Source organism: Caloenas nicobarica, chromosome 1 (genome assembly GCF_036013445.1).
Source record: "Caloenas nicobarica isolate bCalNic1 chromosome 1, bCalNic1.hap1, whole genome shotgun sequence".
In the NCBI taxonomy this organism is placed as follows: domain Eukaryota; kingdom Metazoa; phylum Chordata; class Aves; order Columbiformes; family Columbidae; genus Caloenas; species Caloenas nicobarica.
This window is the reverse complement of record NC_088245.1, coordinates 23,090,497-23,111,032: the sequence shown is the minus strand read 5'-3', so window position 1 is coordinate 23,111,032 and position 20,536 is coordinate 23,090,497. Positions and strand designations below refer to the sequence as shown.

At 38.7% G+C, this 20,536-nt stretch overlaps 1 protein-coding gene across 1 annotated transcript in view; it reads right to left on the bottom strand.

Moving 5' to 3' along the window:
* The window catches only part of GRM8 (glutamate metabotropic receptor 8), a 332,753-nt gene extending 316,598 nt beyond the window's left edge, over nucleotides 1-16,155 (bottom strand). The window contains exon 1 of the mRNA XM_065629770.1: nucleotides 15,646-16,155. Within this exon, the coding sequence (XP_065485842.1) occupies nucleotides 15,646-16,155 (510 nt within the window). The remainder of the gene's footprint in view (nucleotides 1-15,645) is intronic.
* Between the last annotated feature and the right edge of the window lie 4,381 nt (nucleotides 16,156-20,536).

Here is a 20,536-nt window from a genome sequence, read left to right as displayed (position 1 = left end):
AATAAATGTCAAGATGATTTCTTGGATGACTGCTTACACTAGGATTTGATCTCTTGTTTATACTTGCTAATACCCATAAATTATGGCATATGTTTCAGAAGCATGTAATTACACTTGTCATTCTGGATGTTAGATTTGTAAGTATTGCTGACAAACTGTGTAGTGATAGATGGCCAGTTCAGACATCATTTATGGCAAGTTAAATCATTTTCCAAAAAACACATGTAGCACCGTAATATGACCAAAGATATATGGAAGTAATGTTACTTTTGGTTTTACAAGTTCTTCCCAGCAGAAGAATTTTACTAACTTTGCCTTTCGACTGGTGCCTACTTGATAATCCTTTGCTTAAAAATACCTTGAATGCCATTAAGCTTTTCTGTGATGAGTCCATAGCTGTATTTTGCAATTTGCAGTATTACTATCAAGGTTTGCTTACTTGCTTGTTAGAGAGAACTTTCAAGTCACTTATATGATTGTCAGCCGTACCAAAGTGCTACATTGGCCTGCATGATGAAAAGACCAAAGTACTTCTTGCACCTTTTTTCTAAGGTAGCAATAAATGTTTCTTTGCTTTTAAGCGGTAAACAAAGGAAGAGGAAACTTTCGTGTACCATTTTGCATGAAATTTCCATGAGTCACTTAATGCCCTTAAACCATCTTCAGACATTCTCATTGCTACAGATGGAAAATGAGCCTATGCCCATGAGAGAACACTTGGCCCACAATACCAAGATCTCCCTCCTGCAAAGCCAGTGTTCAGCTACTGCCAGCTCTCCTGGCACAAAGGACAACCTGCCACTGTAGGCAGGGTGGACGGTTTTTAACTCGTTGGCTTAGAGTAGGCTGCTCCAGCATATCAAAGAACACACATGGTTGAGTTTTGTAAACCAGAGCAAAGTGCCTATCTGGTACACTGCCAGATAAAATTTGGTGCAAATAATAGCACATACACAAGCTGTTTTGAGGAATAGGACAACTCCTCCAAAAGTATAACCACTTTGATCTAGTGGTGTTGTACTTCTCACGTCCTCAGGGCCCTGGTGCACTGCCCAGCTGGAGCTGCAGAATTCTGCGTCCTTACAGCTCTCAGGCTCCTGCCACCATTTTCTGTTCTCCTTGGCATGTGGTACAGTACAGGGAGTGCAGAACTCAGCTCTTAGAAAGTGGGAATAAATATGTCTACGATGTTTCTTAAAAACTTTTTTCCCCTTAATCTTTTCAACAGAAGCTTTTAGTAAAATAAGTGAGATTCATATATATTGACATCTAACTTCATAACTCATTTTTTTCTAGTTAGTGGAATTGAAAAGCATCCCAATCAAAGTCATGACTCCTATATTCTTTCATTATGACTTGCAGAAAATGTTTGTTGTATGCTGCCCTTGCCTCCTCCAGCCTTCCCCACACCGTGAGCCTTCAGTTAAGAAATGGCACAGACATAAATGTTTTGAGAGACTTGTAAGTTAGATTTGTTTAAAAAAAGCTTCTGTCATAGTCCAATTATTTTATTTTATCTGTCTATTTGACGTTATTTTTATGGTTCATTTTCTATTTAGGTTTTAGGGAGATGCCTGGAGCACTGCTGCAAATAGAAGTTGTAAAGTAAAATACAACATTATTTATTATTATGATATCAGTCTGCCTAAATAACTATAGTATCCACAATATTCACAATAGCCTGAAGAAAGAAAGAATGACAAATATCATTGTCAATAGCTGCTGTGGGAGTGTCCTCCAATTTTCTATACTCAAAATTAAAATCTCTACAGTCCTTTTATAAAGCCCTATGTGTAAAACAAATCAAAAGTAATTACAAGCCTGTATGTCAAGGACAAAAACCATCTATATTTTATGAGAGCATGTAAATAAGACAGTTCATGGCAAGGGTTTTGCACTGCAGAGATATCAGCCCTAGATACTGAAGGACCTGCTTGGCATTTAGACAGTTCGGAAGTGAGATGGACTCTCACTGCTGCTGTACAGCAGTAGGTTAGAAATACGTGGTTAGAAATTCCTAGTCTTTGGAAGTCACTGGGTCTTCATCTGTGATTGATGAACATACATAGGCACTTCCAAAAGTCCACTTGAACTTCAGACTCACAGGGCATGATTCAGCCATTCATATGAATACAAGGGTCTATCCTCCAAGTTTATGTTAAACTAGGCAGCTGAAGACAGGGGTGAGAAAAATCTTGTGTTACCATTCTGGCTGAGACTTTCAAACTTCATCTTAAAGATAAAAGCTTGGAAATCCATGGCTAACGCATCTAAGTGAATGTTTCAGTATTCAAATCTGCTTTACTGTTAGGTATTCCCATGACATTCAGCCAGACTTCTTTAAAGAATTTCCATTGGTTCTGGTCTGTCACTATTTATCTGTCATTTTTTGGTAATTTATCCTCTCAATGCACAAGTATATTCCAAAAGGAAAAATGAGGCTGTAGTAGTTGCCTGTATTATACGTAATAGTCTAGTGGTTAGACTACTCATCTGGGAACAATTAACCATTGAGTTATAGGGGTTTTGGACATGAAAGTCTCTCCTGCTGAAGCTGTTCATGTTTTCATAAACAATTAAGCTTCCATTGGACCCGCCTGAGAGTAATTCACTGTATAGTACAGTATTCAGCAAGGAACAGGGACAGGTAAGTTCAAATCATTGCTCTAATGAATATTTAATGAATTTTAGCAGAGATGAAATAAAACATTCCCATTGTGAAAGCTTATCAGCAGTGAATAGACAGCATCTGGCAACAGCAGCATTAACTTGCATGCAGCTGTTCAGAAGGAGAAGAGCGGGAAGGAGTTTTCAAAGAAGCAGATGCACAATTGCAGGCCAGTTTTGAGAAAGAGTTCTGAGATTAGAGCTCTCCAGGGAAAGTCCTGCACACAGAAGACTGGCAGAAAGAAAAGTCACTGGGGGGGTGGTCAGGGTAGCTAAATTATACAGTGTCCCAGCATTCCTACTTCTGCAGGGTTCTCAAACTTTGTGACCAGAACTCTTAATTTTACTCTGAAGCAGTGTTGTCTGATATTGTGGGGACTGGAGTTGAGCTGTCCCATCTCCTAACTAAATTTGATTCCCTGATCTGAATCCAAAAGGAAAAATTTGCCCAAGAGCCTTGTATAGGTCATGAGTAAATACAATGTGATAAGAAGAGAGGCACCACCGCTTGATGAATGGTACCCAAGACTTTTTTTTTTAATAACTATAACATTTCCAAAAGAGAATTATTTTTTTCCACATGGAATATAAGAGCATTTAGCACAAAACAAAACATTTTGGAGACCTCGCCTAAAAAAAAAAAAAAAAAAGAAAGAAAAAACAACCCCAAAGTCCCAATTCAACGTGTTCATTTCGGTTCAGATTAAAATGAATGTTTATTTTCTGTTCACCTGTCAAACTGATTAATTATTTGCATAGCCTTCCTCACAATATTGCATTATTGCTTTAAGTATATTAAAAACAACAGAAAAGGAGAAAATTTAAAAATAAGAATCACCTTTTCTAAAAGATGTGGAAGGCCCTCTTAGCCCCTGATCCACCCCTGGTAAATAGATGAAGCAGTTGTTTGCCACACAGCTGCCAGAATTTGCACTATTCATAGGGATTTTTACTTAAGCTAGAGATAAGCAAACAAAATTTTAATGAAATCAGCATGAAAAATGAAACCAAAAAAGGGTTCCTCAATACCAAGAAATAAACTGGAATAATTGTCAGCTAACAAGTCTATCACAAAACTGATTTGACTGTCACTCTTCTCAAGCATTTAAGAACAAAAAATAGTCCACTCAGCTAAATCGAACATACATTTGCACACACCTGTCTTAACTTGCTTTTATCCTGCCCTACTTAATTTCATGCTTTGTCGTAATAATGGCAGACATTTCTTTTTCCCAATCACTCCAATATAGACTACAGAAATGAGTTTTAACAAGTTTAATTTTACTGGGCAATAATCAAAATATTTTTTCCTGACTCTAGACCTGACTTAGACTGTCATGGTTTCCCAAGGAGGATGTACAGCTTCTCATTGCAGGTCAGGCAGGTTTCACCACTTGCTCCAGAGACTGATGACTTGCATATTTAAATCATACAGTGGGTTGAATAATCCCCTTTCATAGCAAAACCCACGGGAAGGAACTATGTAAGAGGATATAAGGAATCCCTCATTAAGAACTAGCTATATGAGGTACTTATATGCCTCCACCCCTCACTCTTATATCTGATTATCGAGGAGCCTTTATATTCACAAATCCCTTGAGGCACAGAAGTGCTATAACCAGGGAAGCAGAGCCTGGACTTCCATCCTCCAGAGCCACTTGGGCACCCAGCTCCACCGGCATCAGCTGCCAGGCTGAGGATTCGCTTCTGCGTGACTTGCCCAAGGTCACAGAGAAAATCTGTGGTGGAGCAAGACAAAGGATGTAAGGCTTCAGCAGGCACTACTACACAGCAAGGGCAGTCTGTCACACTCAGACAAAGCTTTGCAGCTTGCCGTTGAGCCGAGTGATTATGTGACCCATCCCAAAAATACCCTCCGTTTTCATAAGGTTTTTACATCTTTACTCTCATTCTCTCCTGCATGGCAGCATCAAAAATTATTTGATGTATAAACAAAGATGCAATAAAATAAGTGTAACTTGAACAGTGAATATTCATTCCTGAAGCACAAGTCCTTTGCTATTCAGCCTAAAAATAGAAATAAGCAGAGAGAGAAGAGAAAAAAAACCACAAGCATTCAAACTTGGCAGGAACGGCAGGAAATCATACCTTGAGTCACAGGGCACTCTCAGCATCTGTTCCAGCTACAAGATTTTCATCCTCCCGTATGCAGCACAGCTACCCTCCCATATTCCACTCCCCAATACCTGCCCTACAGATATTATTCTTTCTCTGCAGTACATCTTGTCTCAAATACCATATATATCCAGTTTTCCAAAATGCTGTTCTGTTGGTACTGGAGATGTGAACTAGCTCACAGATGATAAGTTTTTGCTGTTTGGAAGATATTTGGCAAAACAGTTCCCAGGAGGCTGAAACAACAGCTCCAACTGCATTTAGGTTTTGCAAGTGGAATTTTTTGTAACACACACAAAAAAAGGGATGCTGCTTAATAAGATAAATGTTTACACTTAAACTTTCAAAGGGCATCATCCAATCCTGTCCAACAAAGAAGGCATAAAGAATTTTTTTCTCTTACGTTTCATGCTTTCTAATAGCTTTTACTTTCATTACAAACACTTCAGTTCTGCCTGAACTGAACACAAAGAGAATCAGCCCTTTAATCCTCAGGACAATACATATTTTCTTCACACTTTGCAAAGTAAATATAGCAGCTGGTAACTTTTAAATCCTGTGCTTTGTTATGCAAAGGATTGCAAACAGAACCATCAAAGTTAGGAGTGAAAAACACTGGATACTTTACCTAGTTTTCCCACACATACGAAAAAGTATATTTTAATACTTCTATCCAATCTAATTTTCAGAAAACTAAAAAGTAAGAAATTTGGCATGTCTCTTATCTCACACAACTGGATGAACCTTCAGACAATGTACAACAGAGTACTTCTTGGCAACATTTTTTTCTAATAATCAGCCTATATTTTGCCTCCTGAAACAATATCCTAGCTATAGACGCTCTACTAACTCCTATGTATCAGTAGAATTGGGGGTGTTATATTTGTAGATGGTCCATATTAAAAAAGCTGCTCTGAAGAGATGTGTTTGTGGAGGTCAGATTGCTATGTCCCCCAAGATCAGTGCTGTCCCACAGAAACAAATCATCTCTCTTCAAATTGAACATATCTCTTTGCAGAATGAGACCAAAAGAGCATCAGCATGGTCATTTCTGAAACCACTACGAAGCAATAATTCAGGACCCACATCTGCTGTTGCTACACACCTGTTGAACTCCTGTACTGGAACAGAAAGCCTACTGACAGTAGTGCCAACGGGATGCAATATTGCATGGACAAAGGACATTATTTGCCTCAGGATAAATCCAGTTTTTCAGTGGTATAATTCACTGGCTTCCCTGGAATACATTGCTCTCTCAGGGATTCTTCCTCATTTGAACAAGACTAAAAGTGACACAAAAATCAGACTCCATTTCCCTTTTGAGTAAGCAGAATTCAACAAGCAGGTTCTATCCAGCTGGCTACAGAATGTAGTCACTTATGCTACTCATCTAGTGCTCCTGAACTGGGCAGAAGCCAGATATCTGAATCAGAAAACAAGACTTGCCCCTGCATGAAGCCTTCTTCAATCTTGGGATTCCCAGGCCTTCACATGTTCCACTCAGTGTATGATACCAGGCTGTTCATCTCTTTCTGCAGGACATGTTTTTGTTTGGTCCCAGACACCACAGGGATGAGCATCCTCTGAGTCCCCAGGACTTTTTGTGCTGCTCCTAATGATAAATAAGCTCCTCGTCTCACGTTACCAAAATACTCCCACAATACTGTATGGGAAGATTGTTTAGACTATGTAGTCCAAAGCCAATGAGTGTATGGTAATATAATAACATAGCAAATACACATGTGCAGAAGCATACATAAAGCCATTGTATATTCCCTCCTTTCTATTATTAGCCAGTATGTATTGTCTTATACAGCAGTGCATTTCAACATTTTAGTCCACGCTCCATTTCACTTAATAATCCTTTCACACAGCATCCGAATGGGCAAGTCTCCAGACCTCCTGTGGCTTCACCTGCGTCATACAGCACACCTTCTGGACTGGTGAGTCCTTGTCTAGGTGACAGCCCTCAAGGAAGTCAGCTCTTCTGGACATGGATTTTCTGTGCTTCAGCACTATTGATAAAACCAAAGCATACTCATGGCACGAGGAGAAGAAATAAGAATGGCAAGAAAGGCAGCCCTTTCTTCAGCTCTTTTCCTGGGCTTTGTTTTGGAAATGTCAGGCCTGAAGAACTATTGCAGGATCCATAAACTCTTTGAAATGTTTCTCTAATGAATAGTCTAAGTATAACTCTGGTGATAACTTTTCACTAATACCTTAACATTTCAAAGGACTTTATGAACAAAAAACAAAAGAATCTGAGTAAGAGTAACAATCACCATAGGGGATCAGTGCTACCATAATGCAATGGAGTTGCTTGGCAAAATTTTGCCCAGCCTGGGAGAAGGCTGTAATGGCATTTTAAATGTGACAGAGCCACTGTCAAAGTAAAAAGCTAATGGAAGTTTTTAGGAGCTTTTTGTAGCATGATACCCAAAATGGGCTATCGCCCTTTTGCTACTTTTAAGTTTACAGAAGAGCCATGTGCATAAATGTATCAGTGAAGAAGAAATAAAGATCCTGATTCTGCCTCTACAAATACTGCTGCTACACAACTAAATGCTGGAGGCACCTGCTATGAAAGAACATAAGCCAAAACTCGAAATATGAATTATTCCAGCTCAGAGAAATCACTTTTGCTCCTGTTGCACAGTCTCAAGCTGTGAAAGAAATACAATAGGAAGAGAGCTCTTGTAATACTATGCCATATCTCAGCATTGCTATCAGAAATAATTTATTTCAGAGAAGAGTTAGAGCTAGGTATGTATCTGAAGCACTAGACAAGGAATCCTACAGTGAGGTAAAGAAGAGAGACCGTTTTCTCTTTAGGGCTCACCCTCAATAAGCATTTTCCTTATTTCCTGTTATACCCATAGATAGGTCCCACTCATAATTCACCCAAACTCCAGTTCTTCCTTCTGCTGACCCACTCATCCTCATAGCCCCACAGAAACTGAGACCAACTCAGAGCCTGGCTTATTCAACATATCTGAAAAAAATCGTTCAGAGACTGTGGAATGAAATACTTGCTTGAAAAATAATAAAAACTGTGGTCCAAATGTAGTTTTTCTTAAGACAACAAGAGAGAGAAAAAGGGCACAGGGGACATGGAAGAGAAAAGGAGATGACTGGGATTCATCCTACAGGAAAGTGAGGAAGGAATCAAGAAACTGGCACCAACCTTGATTGTGTTTAAAATCTTCTCATAAATGTGTACAGAGCCACCTATGACTTCCATGCAAGGCTTCTAAAGCCTTTCATTGAGAAGAGGTTTTGTCTGGTGACAATGCAACCCATTCTATTTTTGTAAATGTGAAAGATGCATCCACACTCATAGACCTGATCCAGTGTCCCTCCAAAAGAATTTTACTCTCTCTGGTGAGGACACAGGCAGCCAAGGGCAAACAGCCTCCCAATTTAAGGCTTGACTTAAATGCTTAATTGTCCTGTCAGAAGGACAGGGGACATAATATCTTGCTTTTCTGATCTGGGAGCATATGTAGATCCCAGCCCAGAGGAGCATTTTCCTCTTGGCTATTTAATTCATTCATGTGGAATTAGCGTCCTTCAGTAGGACTTTCGTTCGGCTGACTGTTTTTCTCTGATAAATGCTATCAAACACAAGGATATACATTTAAGCACTCTGAACCAGTTTAATCCTAAAAGCACAATGTTCTTTAGGGAAAATAGTGAGGATGGAAATACACAAACCCACAAAATCTACCAGTTGGCTGTAACACACAATAGTGCCTGGTTTCTGATAACAGTCAGAATGCAAGACTGTGGCACAGCTGTCACTGTACTGAAACCATTATCCACCAGGGAAAAAAAAAAATAAGTCTTAATTTAGTTCTCATTGTGGCTAATAAAACTAACATTACTGTACTAAAACATTGAAACAGCATCAATGATCCTTGCAGCATCTTGGCTTCGTTTTAGTGTGACGGAGGAGCGGAGGAGCTCTATCCCGAGAAACCAGCAGTGACATCTATGCTGATAAATCACATAATTTCAGAGCAAATCCCTCAGCCACAGCTCAGCTGCCTCCACCGCTGAACTGTCAGGACGGTCCGTAGCTCAGCCACAACCTGTGACAGCCAGCAGCCTCACCATTTCCAGACAGTCTTCAGAAGTCAGCATGGGCCAGGAATCATTCCCTCCCAGTAGTCCGCATGTAGCCCCATGATTTGAGGGAACAGAGGAATTTATGATACGGATGTGGATTGCCTGTGTCAGCTGTCCTCGGTGCCAGAGAACTATGCCAGGTACATTTTGTTTACTAGCAGAGACATAAAAAGTGCTTCCTATTAATATGAACACAAGATCTTTAAAAAAGCCTACTGCAGAGTTTGTGTTTCAGTGTGTGAGTGAGCCCTTGCTGAACTGCTAGACTCCTCTCAGCCTTTTGGCATTCTCATTTGTGACATTATGACTGATATCTGTACTAATAAAGGTACTTTTTAATAAATAACTCAGGGGCCTCTGTAACAAACAACCCTAATGCAGTAGTAAGAACTCAGAAAAACTTCAGCCGTGAAAGGAGGAAATAATTCTCTCTGCATAAGCTGTTTCCTTCATGTGAGGGAAAGATACGTGTGTGTACACATATATTTATATATATATTCCCAAATGCCCTTGGGGAAAATCAGACTGTTGGTCTTTAATTGTTACATTCTCTTTGTAAGGTGCTCACATGCTGTGGTTATGGAATGACATAAAACCCTCAACATTTTAGACGGCTTCAACTTTCCTGCAAAAACAGGGGAGACATCTCAAACCTTTAACAAACACTAATCAAGCTCCCAGTTGTTCCTGTGAAATTGTTAAATACAAGCAAATTAAAATGACAAAAGTGAAGCACAAAAAGGTCAAGAGATGCTTCTCAAGCCTTGTAACAAATCAATGAAGAGCATAGAAAATAATACAGAAAATCAGGTTGCCCCTTTGCTCTAACCAGTTATAGCACCATCCAAGAATGGGAGAAAACTAAAAATATTAAATCTTTAGAGAAATATTTAAGGAACTAATACACTGTAAAATACTAAATGAATGCATCAAGTTGCTTTTGTACTCCCTTGCCTCAAGCAGCTTAGCACAAATAAAATTTGATGCTAATCAGTCCTAGCAGTTTTCACAGAATCTGAAAACCTATTGTTTCCTCTAGCTGCAACTAAAATATTTCCCAACTGGTTCATTATTGATGCTTTCAAAGTATTTGTTTTACCTATAATTTTATCTTGGTGTTGACCTGGCATTTGCCTCTCTTAACCATAACACATTTAACCTGCTACTGACAGAAGAATCATGGCTGGATTAAAAGAGCTTTTTTTTATAATCAAGTATCTATTACCATGGAAATATAAAGAGATATGAATGTTGTGCCTATGTAAAAGAAGTCAAATTACTAAAAAAACATTTTTATAATGGTATTTTCCAGCCAATAATAAGACAAGATGCTCAGGCACTAAACAGATATGTGCTCATAATAAGCTACAAAAAACATTGTAAAATTAAATGGGATGTATTGGCGATGTGTTCCCTTTATAATTAAAAATTATTCAGAAAGTGAAAATATTATCTAGAACAAAAGTAAAACAAATCTGTTAATCTTAAGAGCTGATTTCAAAATGTTTCAGTCGTCTTCTCCCTACTAACAATTTTTCTTCACACCACACAAGATTTTCCACATATGTTTTAGCCATCAAAAAAAATCATTTCAATTTTCAAATGCTATGCAGCAGAAAATATTATGGACAAATGCAGCATGACACAGTGAAGAGAAAATTGATATGTTTTAATGATTGCAGCACACTCTTTTGTTGATGAATGCCAATATGTAGGATAAAACTCTCAAGCTTGTTCTTCACTTCTTATTAAGTATATGGTAAAGAGGCCCTGCAGGCAGATATTCAAGAGACTGACTCCTGCGTCCCTCTGGAGCCTCTGAAGTCAGTAATGCTCACGAGGTGGAAAAATTTCTGTAGATATAGAATCAGGATCTGTGTATAGTTCAGGTTGCCTCACAAAAGTATGTATGTGCTCTCTGAAATCACGTGGCAAAATATTATTGCATGTTATTTACATCATATTCCCTTTAATCATGAGGTGCACTCTGTTGTCACAATTAAATACATAGCCCTGCATTTATGAAGTTCAGTGAGGTTCAGCTCTGTACAATGGCAATGCCCTCATTTCTAGGAGGCTCGTCTGCTGTTTTGTGCAGGTCTGGATCACAAGGCAGTAAGAGCACCAAATGGCAGCCAGAAAAAAAAAGACCTGCAACTGAGCCTAAAAAAGCAGCATCTAGATACAGCCCTGGTAGCTGCACAAGACTGTCAGCCAAAAATATATGCTAAAACCCAAAATGAGGCAAGGAAACAATCAAAGCAGATAAACAAAATGCTTAGGGAACTAATGCATTCACTTCTAGATTTACTGAAAGAAACTATCCCTCGCATTTCAAATGGTTGCACATAAAGTTGAAAGAGTAACTCCATATTGTCGTATGTACTTTTGAAGAGGTAAGTGAGTATGAAACGCATAAGGCAAATGCGCATGAAGTGAATATTAGTCCCTCCAGACAGCAGCTATGAAAGTGGATTACAGTTGCGCAGCAAGGGAATTTGACGAAAAAGAGGAAATAAGTCATTTAGTCTTCGGAAAAGAGAAGAAAACAGAAGGCAAGGCAAGGCAAAGCAAGGCAAGAAAAAGAATAAAACTGCCAATTAATATTTTGGCTTTATACACATGTATATAAATATATACATAAAAGCTTAAAACTGTAACTCATCAAGCATACCGTCCACTCATCTCAATTCACATGCAAACCATCATCCCTAGGCTGCTCCCAGTGTGACATTGGCTAGAAGATGTGTGAAGGTGACAGATGGAGTGTACCAAGAAGTTCAGAAATAGAGGGAGGTTTTTAGATGGGAGGACACTAGCATAAACTACTGTCTCTCATTTTTCCAGCAGATTTTAACCATTGATATGAGTTATTCAAACATTACACAAGTAGAAGCTTCGAATACAGACAAGTGAGCAAGTGAATACATGAAGTGAGCTGTTACAGAGTTACAACATCCTCCCTTCCCCAGCCCTAGATTTGGCTCCATGTGTTCAAGGTCATCTCCAATACGGTGCAGATGTTTGACCTTGGCTCAGCTCAGGAAAACAGCTGTGAGGAAGAGTAATGAGAAACTGCATCAGGACGTCTGCCTACCTTGTTTACTGAGCACCAGCATTTCAGCTCTGACCCTTGCCCTGGGCTCCTGCTTGAGCTATTCTCCTGGCCATGTACCTTGCTGATCACAACCTTGCCTTGCTGACCCGACTTCCTGGTTGACCATCAACCTGCCTCACTACTATGGACTTGTCTGGCCGTCACTGGACCATTGGCTGAACTTGGTTAAATGGATGGAACTGTTTTGTCCTTCTCAGTTAGGTGAGGCTGTTCTCCTGTTCGTGAGACCACTGCCTTCTTGCCTTGCCATCCCCTCAACTCATCTCAATTTCCCTTGCGAAGCAGCCCACTCCTGATGCTTTCTGACAAAAACAACAGTAAAATTATAAAACTACAATAATATGACAAGCCAACGGCTTCAACTGGAGACAATCTGTTTGAGTGGGTAACTATATTGTGTTACTACCCAGCACAGTCCTTCTGTGCTCACCTCTGAAGGTCCTCTCCTTTTTACCACTATATTTTCAGCAAGACCACCTCCAAGTCCTGAAAGATTAATAAGCAACTGTTTCACACAATTTTTTTGCATCAAGCAGCAGAGTAACATAAGGCAAAAAGCAGTCTCCTTAGATCAAGGAATAACAGGTCCACTTTCAAAGAGTTAATTCACTCAGCAAGTGTTTCCTGTTTGTAAAGTGCACCTGAAAGGTCTAAAACCATCAACAGGTGAAATTTAGGCTATCTGAATTTGGGCCATAATGTTTTGGACCTACTAAAGGCAGAAAATCACCTACTAAGAGGTATGCCTGGAAATTCACAAAAGGAGAGAGGACAGAGAAAAATTCAAGGTGAGCCATTTGACCAGGAGAAAGGCTGTAGATCAAGGTCAGTTTCCTTGGTGCCCTCCCTCCCCTCTTCTCATGAAAACACTTAGATAAAAGGATACCATGACTATCAATCAGTTTATGCTACCCACTAGATCATCGGATAGGCCTATTGACCTGTATGGCTTGTGTTGTAAAATCAATAAAAGAAAGGAAAAAAATGGCAAGGAAAAGAAAAATAGCAGCATGAAAATCTGAACTGCTGAGCACACTATTTCTCAGGCTATCTTTGTTTGTGTATTCACCTTGAGTGATATACTTCTCACAATTTCATCATAGATTAAAATTTCACTGGATGACAATGTTCTTAAAAAATATGTAGTCCTGACATTTAGGAACTTCAAAGTAGATATTAAAGCAATACTGAACTTCAAATCACAGGTTCAACTTGCTGAACAGAACTGTTAGACAGAACTATGGATGAATCACACTCATCCTGGATATAATGGAGTCAGGCATTGCATGAGGGTGATCACTGGTTTCAATGAAAGTAGAAGCATTCACACCACCTGAGTGCACAGCCCTGACATATGCCAAGATACAGTGAACAAAATTTAATACCTGGAGCCTTGGTGAGCATGGACCAAGGTCTCGCTTCTCAGCTGCAGAGCTGTGGGGATGCATCAGCTGAGAATCCCAGCCCATGTCTTTTGTCTGAGTACAACCCAAACTGGATTATACTTATATATTTCTGGCAAATGGCCCTTAATTTCCTAATCCTCTTGACTATAACCATTGTGAATAGTTTCTACAGTACTGCTAAATGAGGGCCTTATCCAGAAGCCTTTACTCATGTGGACATAACAGATCTACTACTGAGAGGAAGGTATAAAAGCAGACTTCAGATGCAGGTCCAACATCAGACATTAAAGGGTATAATTTGTCATTTTTACATTATTAAGAATATTTGTGCAGGATCTATAATTAAAACTAAAAGAGATGTCTCCTCCTTTTGCCAGCAGCTGTGTTACATCAATTAAATGGGTAAATAAGATCTTTCCCCAGAGGGGATATCACATGATCCTCTATTGATTAAGACTGCAGTAGAACGTTATTTGCAATCTTATTGCATAATGGAAATCAGGAGGTAGCTGTCATGGTTTCAGAAGACAAATTGCCGCTATCTTAGACAATTCATAGGCCTCTTTCCCTCTTGCTGCTCTTAATTCACAGTTAATGCATGTCTGACAGGGCTTAGTTTCTTAAATCGGTCTACGGCACTGTATTCAACTCAAAGCTGGCTGTAAGCGGTAGTCTATGTGGCCCTGCATTATGATGGGTATTAAAGTGACCATTCCATCTATCATTCCTTCAGAACTATGCATTATTTAATAGGGTAACACAACTTCAAAAAAGGATGTGAAATTAAAAACAGACACCTCCCACGGCATGCATGGTTGTTCCCAGGAGAGACAGGCCTCCCCCACCAGGCATAGCTCCAGAGTAGCTCTCCATATAAAACATTTTTAAGGCTTAGCTCAGTTTTGTGTACTTGATTTTCACAACTAAAACATACTGCTTGAACAAGTCCACTACTCTCAAACCTGTGCAGCAAGTGCAGCCAGGGATCAGTTTTGAAAATGTAATGAACACCTGACCACAACCCAGTAGATGTTTTGCCCCTCCACTGGACTGTAAATCCATCATTATGCCCTTCATGGAAGGACAAAAATCTTTCTTTAAATGACCGAAACACTCTTTGCCAATTTGAGAAACCTTCAAAAAATAAAGCAATTCTTTCCCTACTTCTAATTAGTCTCTCAGTTACAACACTCAGAAGACAAGTGCAACACTTTGCAAAATACATAACAGTAATATTTAACATCACTAGAGTCTTTTCCACCAAAGAAAAAGAAACGGTCCTTAAGTGGTCTTTGGTAGTTGAGAAGTTGTAGGACATAAGGTAAAATTTCTGAATGGAAGGAAGGAGTCTGGATAACAGGGAGCAGTAGGACAGTAGTAGATTCAGACAAAAGTTACAGCTGTTCCATGTGTAGAAAAAGTGCTGAGCTTACCATCATCTGTTTGCCATTGCACAGGATTCAAAATTAAATGTCTGCTGCCTGATCTATTCCAGCTAAGTTGATTGATTAGAATGTGTTCATCTTCCCATCCAATTTAGCAAGTTTAAAAGTGGCAAGTTTACTTTTCCATTATTTATAATGCCAGAGCCTAATAAAGTACACGGAAGGAAATGCCAGTAGAAATGTTGTCCGAAGGTAATCTCTCACAAAGTGACAACAAAGTCTGCAAAAAAATATTATCTTGTAAAAAATATGGAGGAGGTTAAGATTTCAAAGATATTTCAGTACACTTCATTTGGCTAGACATGCACATCAATAGCACTAGATTGTTACTGGCATATCTTCCCATTTAGGGAAATTATCTGAACTTCCTACATATTGATTTGTGTTTAAAACTTATATTTCATTCTCATGGAAATCTGGGAAATCAATCTTAACCTAGGCTTGACGAGCATAAATGCTCAATACAGAGAAAATGTGAGTAGTAAAAAAATAAGGATACAAATCCCTAAAGAATTAAAATGTGCTCTGGTTGCTCAGCACTTCAAAGGCAGCATTCAGCACCTTAAACTAGGGTCTGCAATTGTTGCTTTTTTCTTTTTTTTTTCTTTGCTTTTAAAGGGCAAACCAGTCATTTCAGATTTCTGAATCCAAAAAGTCATTTCTTTTTTGAAAGTAACACAACACAATCACCCCACTTATTTCATTGTGTTTGAAATTTAAAAGAAAGATAGCAAATGCTCCTTACCTTAAAAAGTCTTAAAATATTTGCAACCATAATGGACACAGAACTTGCTGCAGCACCTATCACACCTGATATCTTGTCTGGCTTAGTGAAAATAGGTGGGTCACCATTTGCACACTTCACATCTGAACCATCTTTTTCTATCAATGCTTGCACAAACGTTAAGGATTGCTCCAATGCATAAGTGTCCCTGGAACATGTATCAAGGATCCGGACACCTAAGGTGATATTGGTAAGAAGATCAGGGTCTTTATTAATCTGATCAATTGCATACAGCATTGCCTCTAGTCTGTGGATCCCTTTCTCTTTCTTGAGCTCCCCACAAGGCACCCCTCTATCCCCTTTTGCATGGACAGGGAACAGTCCTCCCAAGATGATGTCCCCATCCAGTCGGATGGAGTGAGCGTACTCCTGGCCATGAGTTCTTTGCATCAGGGTGAGTATCCAGTAGCATTTGGCTGTTAACAGGAAGAAACAATGGCATGAAACTAATTGTTTTCCTCTGTATACCATCTTCTCTGAAGACTTTGTTGCTATCCAGTATCCAGGTTTTCTTCTTGCTAAAGGATGGGGCTGACCATTTGGAGTTGCACTTTCTGGAGGCTACCATCAGTGCCCAGTAAGTAATACAGAACCATGCGGCAGGTAGAAAAAGGATCTCAGTAGAAGTACATAAAATGTGTTTTACAAAAGATGTCCACTGATGTCATGGGTTGATCAGCTTTTCTGAGAGGTGGTTTTCAATTGCTCTTAATTGATGGCGAAGTGTAGGGTAGTATCTCTGGTCCTGATGCTAAGAGGTCAATAGCTTCTGTCCTTATATTTTGCCCTGCAGCTGAGGTACTTCTGAAAGAAACAGTGAGAAATACCATTTAGTTCAGCAGTTTTATACCTGTCACACAGTGTATTTACTTTTGAATATGAGTTACATTGCCTAGGTTTTACTTTTGATATTCTGTAAGGGAGTAATTCTTGGCCTTCTGTGAATTTGAACATCTGGCTGCATTGTACTACAAGCCAGGAAACTGATGATACCAGCAGAGCAAAAGCCAAATCGGGGGAACTAAACTTGGCTTGGTGTTCAGATTCCCACCAGTAATTTGTATTTACCTTCACATTGCATGACATCCAGAAACAGATTTGATCCATAACACACTGTATTTTCTGTTTTGCTGTATCATTCTGTTCCAGTCTACAGAAGTGCAAGAACTACTTACACTCACGGAGAGGTTCCATTTATGACAATGGAGTAATCAGGGCTCCTGAATTTAAGCACGCTCTTCAGCTGTTGCAGCACAAGCACATTCAATTCATTTGGATAGTAAACTGATTATTTCTCCAGTAGAATTCACTTTTTTTCTAGACTTACTATATACCTAACATGCCTTCCAGATAATTTCTAACACTAAATTACTCTTATGAAAAGGTAGCTGATTTCTTAAGCAAAAAGATCACAATGTATTCTGTTAGGAAACCAGCTGAACATCCAGTATTCCCTTTCCAACATTTTACTTGAGCTGAGGTCCAACATTAAGATGATCTCTATCTGGACCAAACTAAATAGGAACAATGTTGTGCCCCCATTGACATCTAGAGAAATCCCACTGATTTTAATGAGGTCAGGATTTCAGACTACATCACTGAACACCTGACTATCTGTTATAAATATCTCCAAATTGCCCCCACTTTAATTCTCAAGTGAGTGGCATTTATTTATTTCAAAATTTAACAATGTTACACATGCTTGAATAAAGTTTTATACCTCTGAGAAGAAGAGAGTGAGAACTAATTTAACCTAATACTAGACAGGCACATTGTGAGCAACTGCACCTGAGCCAGTCTCTCAAGGCAGCTGCTATAGCCTATGGAGAGCAGTAGACATCCTACGGTGCAATACACCCAATCCTTTTCTTTAAAAAAAGTTTTAATTATTATGAAATTGATCACAGTGAAAAAGTGCCTACTTCACTGCCTATACAGAAAATCCAAGCAACAGGTTCATCTGAAGATATGTACTTTGTCACTTGTGATCTGACTGGTTCCTACCAAAAATATGATCAAATTAGAACACAATAACAGGCAAAATTAGAAGACAGTTATAGACAGCTATACTGTTTTTCAAAGATGTTTTGATTTTTTTCCACAAGATTTTTATATATTCTGTGGTAACAAAGCTCAAAATGTGACTTGATAACGCTTTAAATTGATCATCCTCTTCTCACGTCTATTTTGTTACATTTTTACCCAACTGATAACATTAAGCTCATGAAAGCTGAAGAAGAGTTTTTAAATAGCAGTTATTTGAAGACCTGAGAAAAAGATTCGCAATAGAAAATCTCCTATGGAATGCAACGGTATCTCGGTGTGATTTGGTAACAGAGTAACGACTTGAAAATGAAATGTGTTTAATGGGTGTGAATAAAAGTACTGCAATTGGAAACAGCAGCACACAAGATTTTCAGCACCTCTTAACATTTAGTTTTGCTTGAATTTGGCTCAGGGTTGAATCTAAATGAAGAAAAAAAAAAGGTCTGTGCTCTTTTATGTGATAATCCCATCATTCTCCTTTGGCTACTTTTGGGCACATAGTTTACAAATCTGACCAGGCTTTGGCCCCATGAACCGAACTCAGATACACTCACAAGTGGAGTGACTTGACTAATGTCACTGTGTGAGTAGATCCAGCCCCACGGGATGTTTCTCGTACGGCCCATGCTGTAGAGAAATGACTGTGTTCACTATTAACTAGTCACAACTGTCTGACATCTTGATTGCCTTGGCAGGAAAACACAGTTAAGGATACAAAGTAGTAAAGAGTAAAAAATTGTAGCTGAACCTAAAATAGACATAGAGGCAATTTCCTCTCTGGTTTCACAAGGAACAACAAAGTGATTAGCCTGTGCATGTATGTACAACCCATACAGGGAGCAATTCTCTGAGGCAATGAAAGATAAGACTGCTCTTATTTAACACTGTACAAAGAACAAGAAAGTACCATTGAAAAAGTGAAAATATCCATGGAGGAAAAAAATTATGTTTTTTCTCTTGCTCAGCCTCAGGTCAATTCCTCACAGCCAAAGAATGCCCAGAAATTAATTCAACTGTCAGTCTTTGTAGAAACAGTGATGAATTCAACTATTGCAACCAAAATTCCAACAACTATGAAGAAGGTAGAGTGAGCCTCAGTCCAATACCTTATCTGGAACTGACTGAAAGTCGAATGAATTGATAATGAGCATTTTTCAACACTATGGTCAACATAAGCATTAATTGCTTTGCCTCAGCTTGCATGTTTTCCTGACGAAATATGTTTCTTTGCTGCAAGTGTCCACAGCTTGTCTATAAAACAGACATAAAATTTTAAAATGTTCTTTTTAAAAATTTAAGACCTTTTAGTCTTTTTTATGTTACCTAAGAAATAAAAGCTTCTATTACGCTGCCTAATTTATTCATGCCACACTGCTTCTCATATATTGATTAATATTAACTTTTACAGAATGTCATAAGCCTGTGTAGCTAAGTAGAAAGCATCTGATCTAAATTAATGCCATTTTTATCAATGAATTTTAGTGAAAAAGCATGGGCTTCTGGGCTATAAAGCCTGAATGAACTTGCCTCATGTACAGAGATTTCATTCAAAGTAAAATGCTGTCCTTTTCCAATTGACCATAAAAGTTTGAATTAATGCAAATATATTCTCAATTTGCCAGGTTCCCCACTGTAGTAGTTGGTGTTCACTAGAAACATGACTTCAGAGGAGAAATTCACACATTTCCCCAGCACAGTCCAAGAGTAAGTGCACCACAAAGCCTTTCTTCCAGTCACCTTGAAATATATGCTCCTCTTGGGTTTAATTCATTAAATATATCTGGCATTATCAGATCATATTGCTATTTTTAAAGTCAGTATTTCAGCACAAACCTCCACTTGTTCTGCCAGAATATATATTTATTTTTAAACCTAAGGAGGCGGAGTACTGCAAGACAGGGGACTTGGAAACTTATGCATGTAGTGTCTGGTTCTGAAATTACTTCCTTCGTAAAATCATTCAGCTTTATGAGATATGTGGCACTCAAGGATGGGTACTTGGGTCCCATGTTGCCAGAGTCAGTGCATCAGCCTGTGCCTGGACTGGTCACTGTTCCAACCACAGGCTCACTGCACTGAGAGATGGGCTTATTATGGGAGTTCTTTATGTTAAGGAACACATTTAAATAATGAGCTGAGAGTGACAGAGAAATAACTTTAATAAATATAGGCGGTGTCTCTATTTTGATACCAATGTTCCCGAAAGAGCCATTGTCAGCTGGCACTGAAGGTGTGGCTGAAACCATAGAGAAAGATATGATTTCTTCACCTGGAAATGTTGCTTAAAAAAACCCCTCACAATTACAGACAGATGCAGGAACAAGGACTACTCTCCAGAGCATAAGCAGGAAAACATGTTCACTGAACTTCATCAAACATTTTTTAATTGTCATTGCCAGACAGACACACACAAACCCTTTACAGAGGGACACAAAAGGCTATTTATTGGCAGGAAAACACCTGAAAAAAAGTATTTAAAATTTTGTTTGAGGCCAAAATATTCATTTGTCATTGTATTTGAAGCACATTTGAATTGCACTAAAATAAAATAAAACCAATATTCTCTGAACTAGAGAAGAAGGAGTTTTAGGGTGAAAACCCGTTTCTACTTTGGCAAAATGTCAGATTGTCCAGTCAATACAAAACTGATCTGGTTTTACTGAATGAAAACAAACTAACAGCATCTTCCATTATGAAGTTCTGAGGAGAAAAAAAAATGCAAAACTGTGTTTATTTTTATTTTTCTACTTCTGATATGTTACTTCTGAACTACCAAAAAGAATCATCTTGCTAATGTTCATTTTAG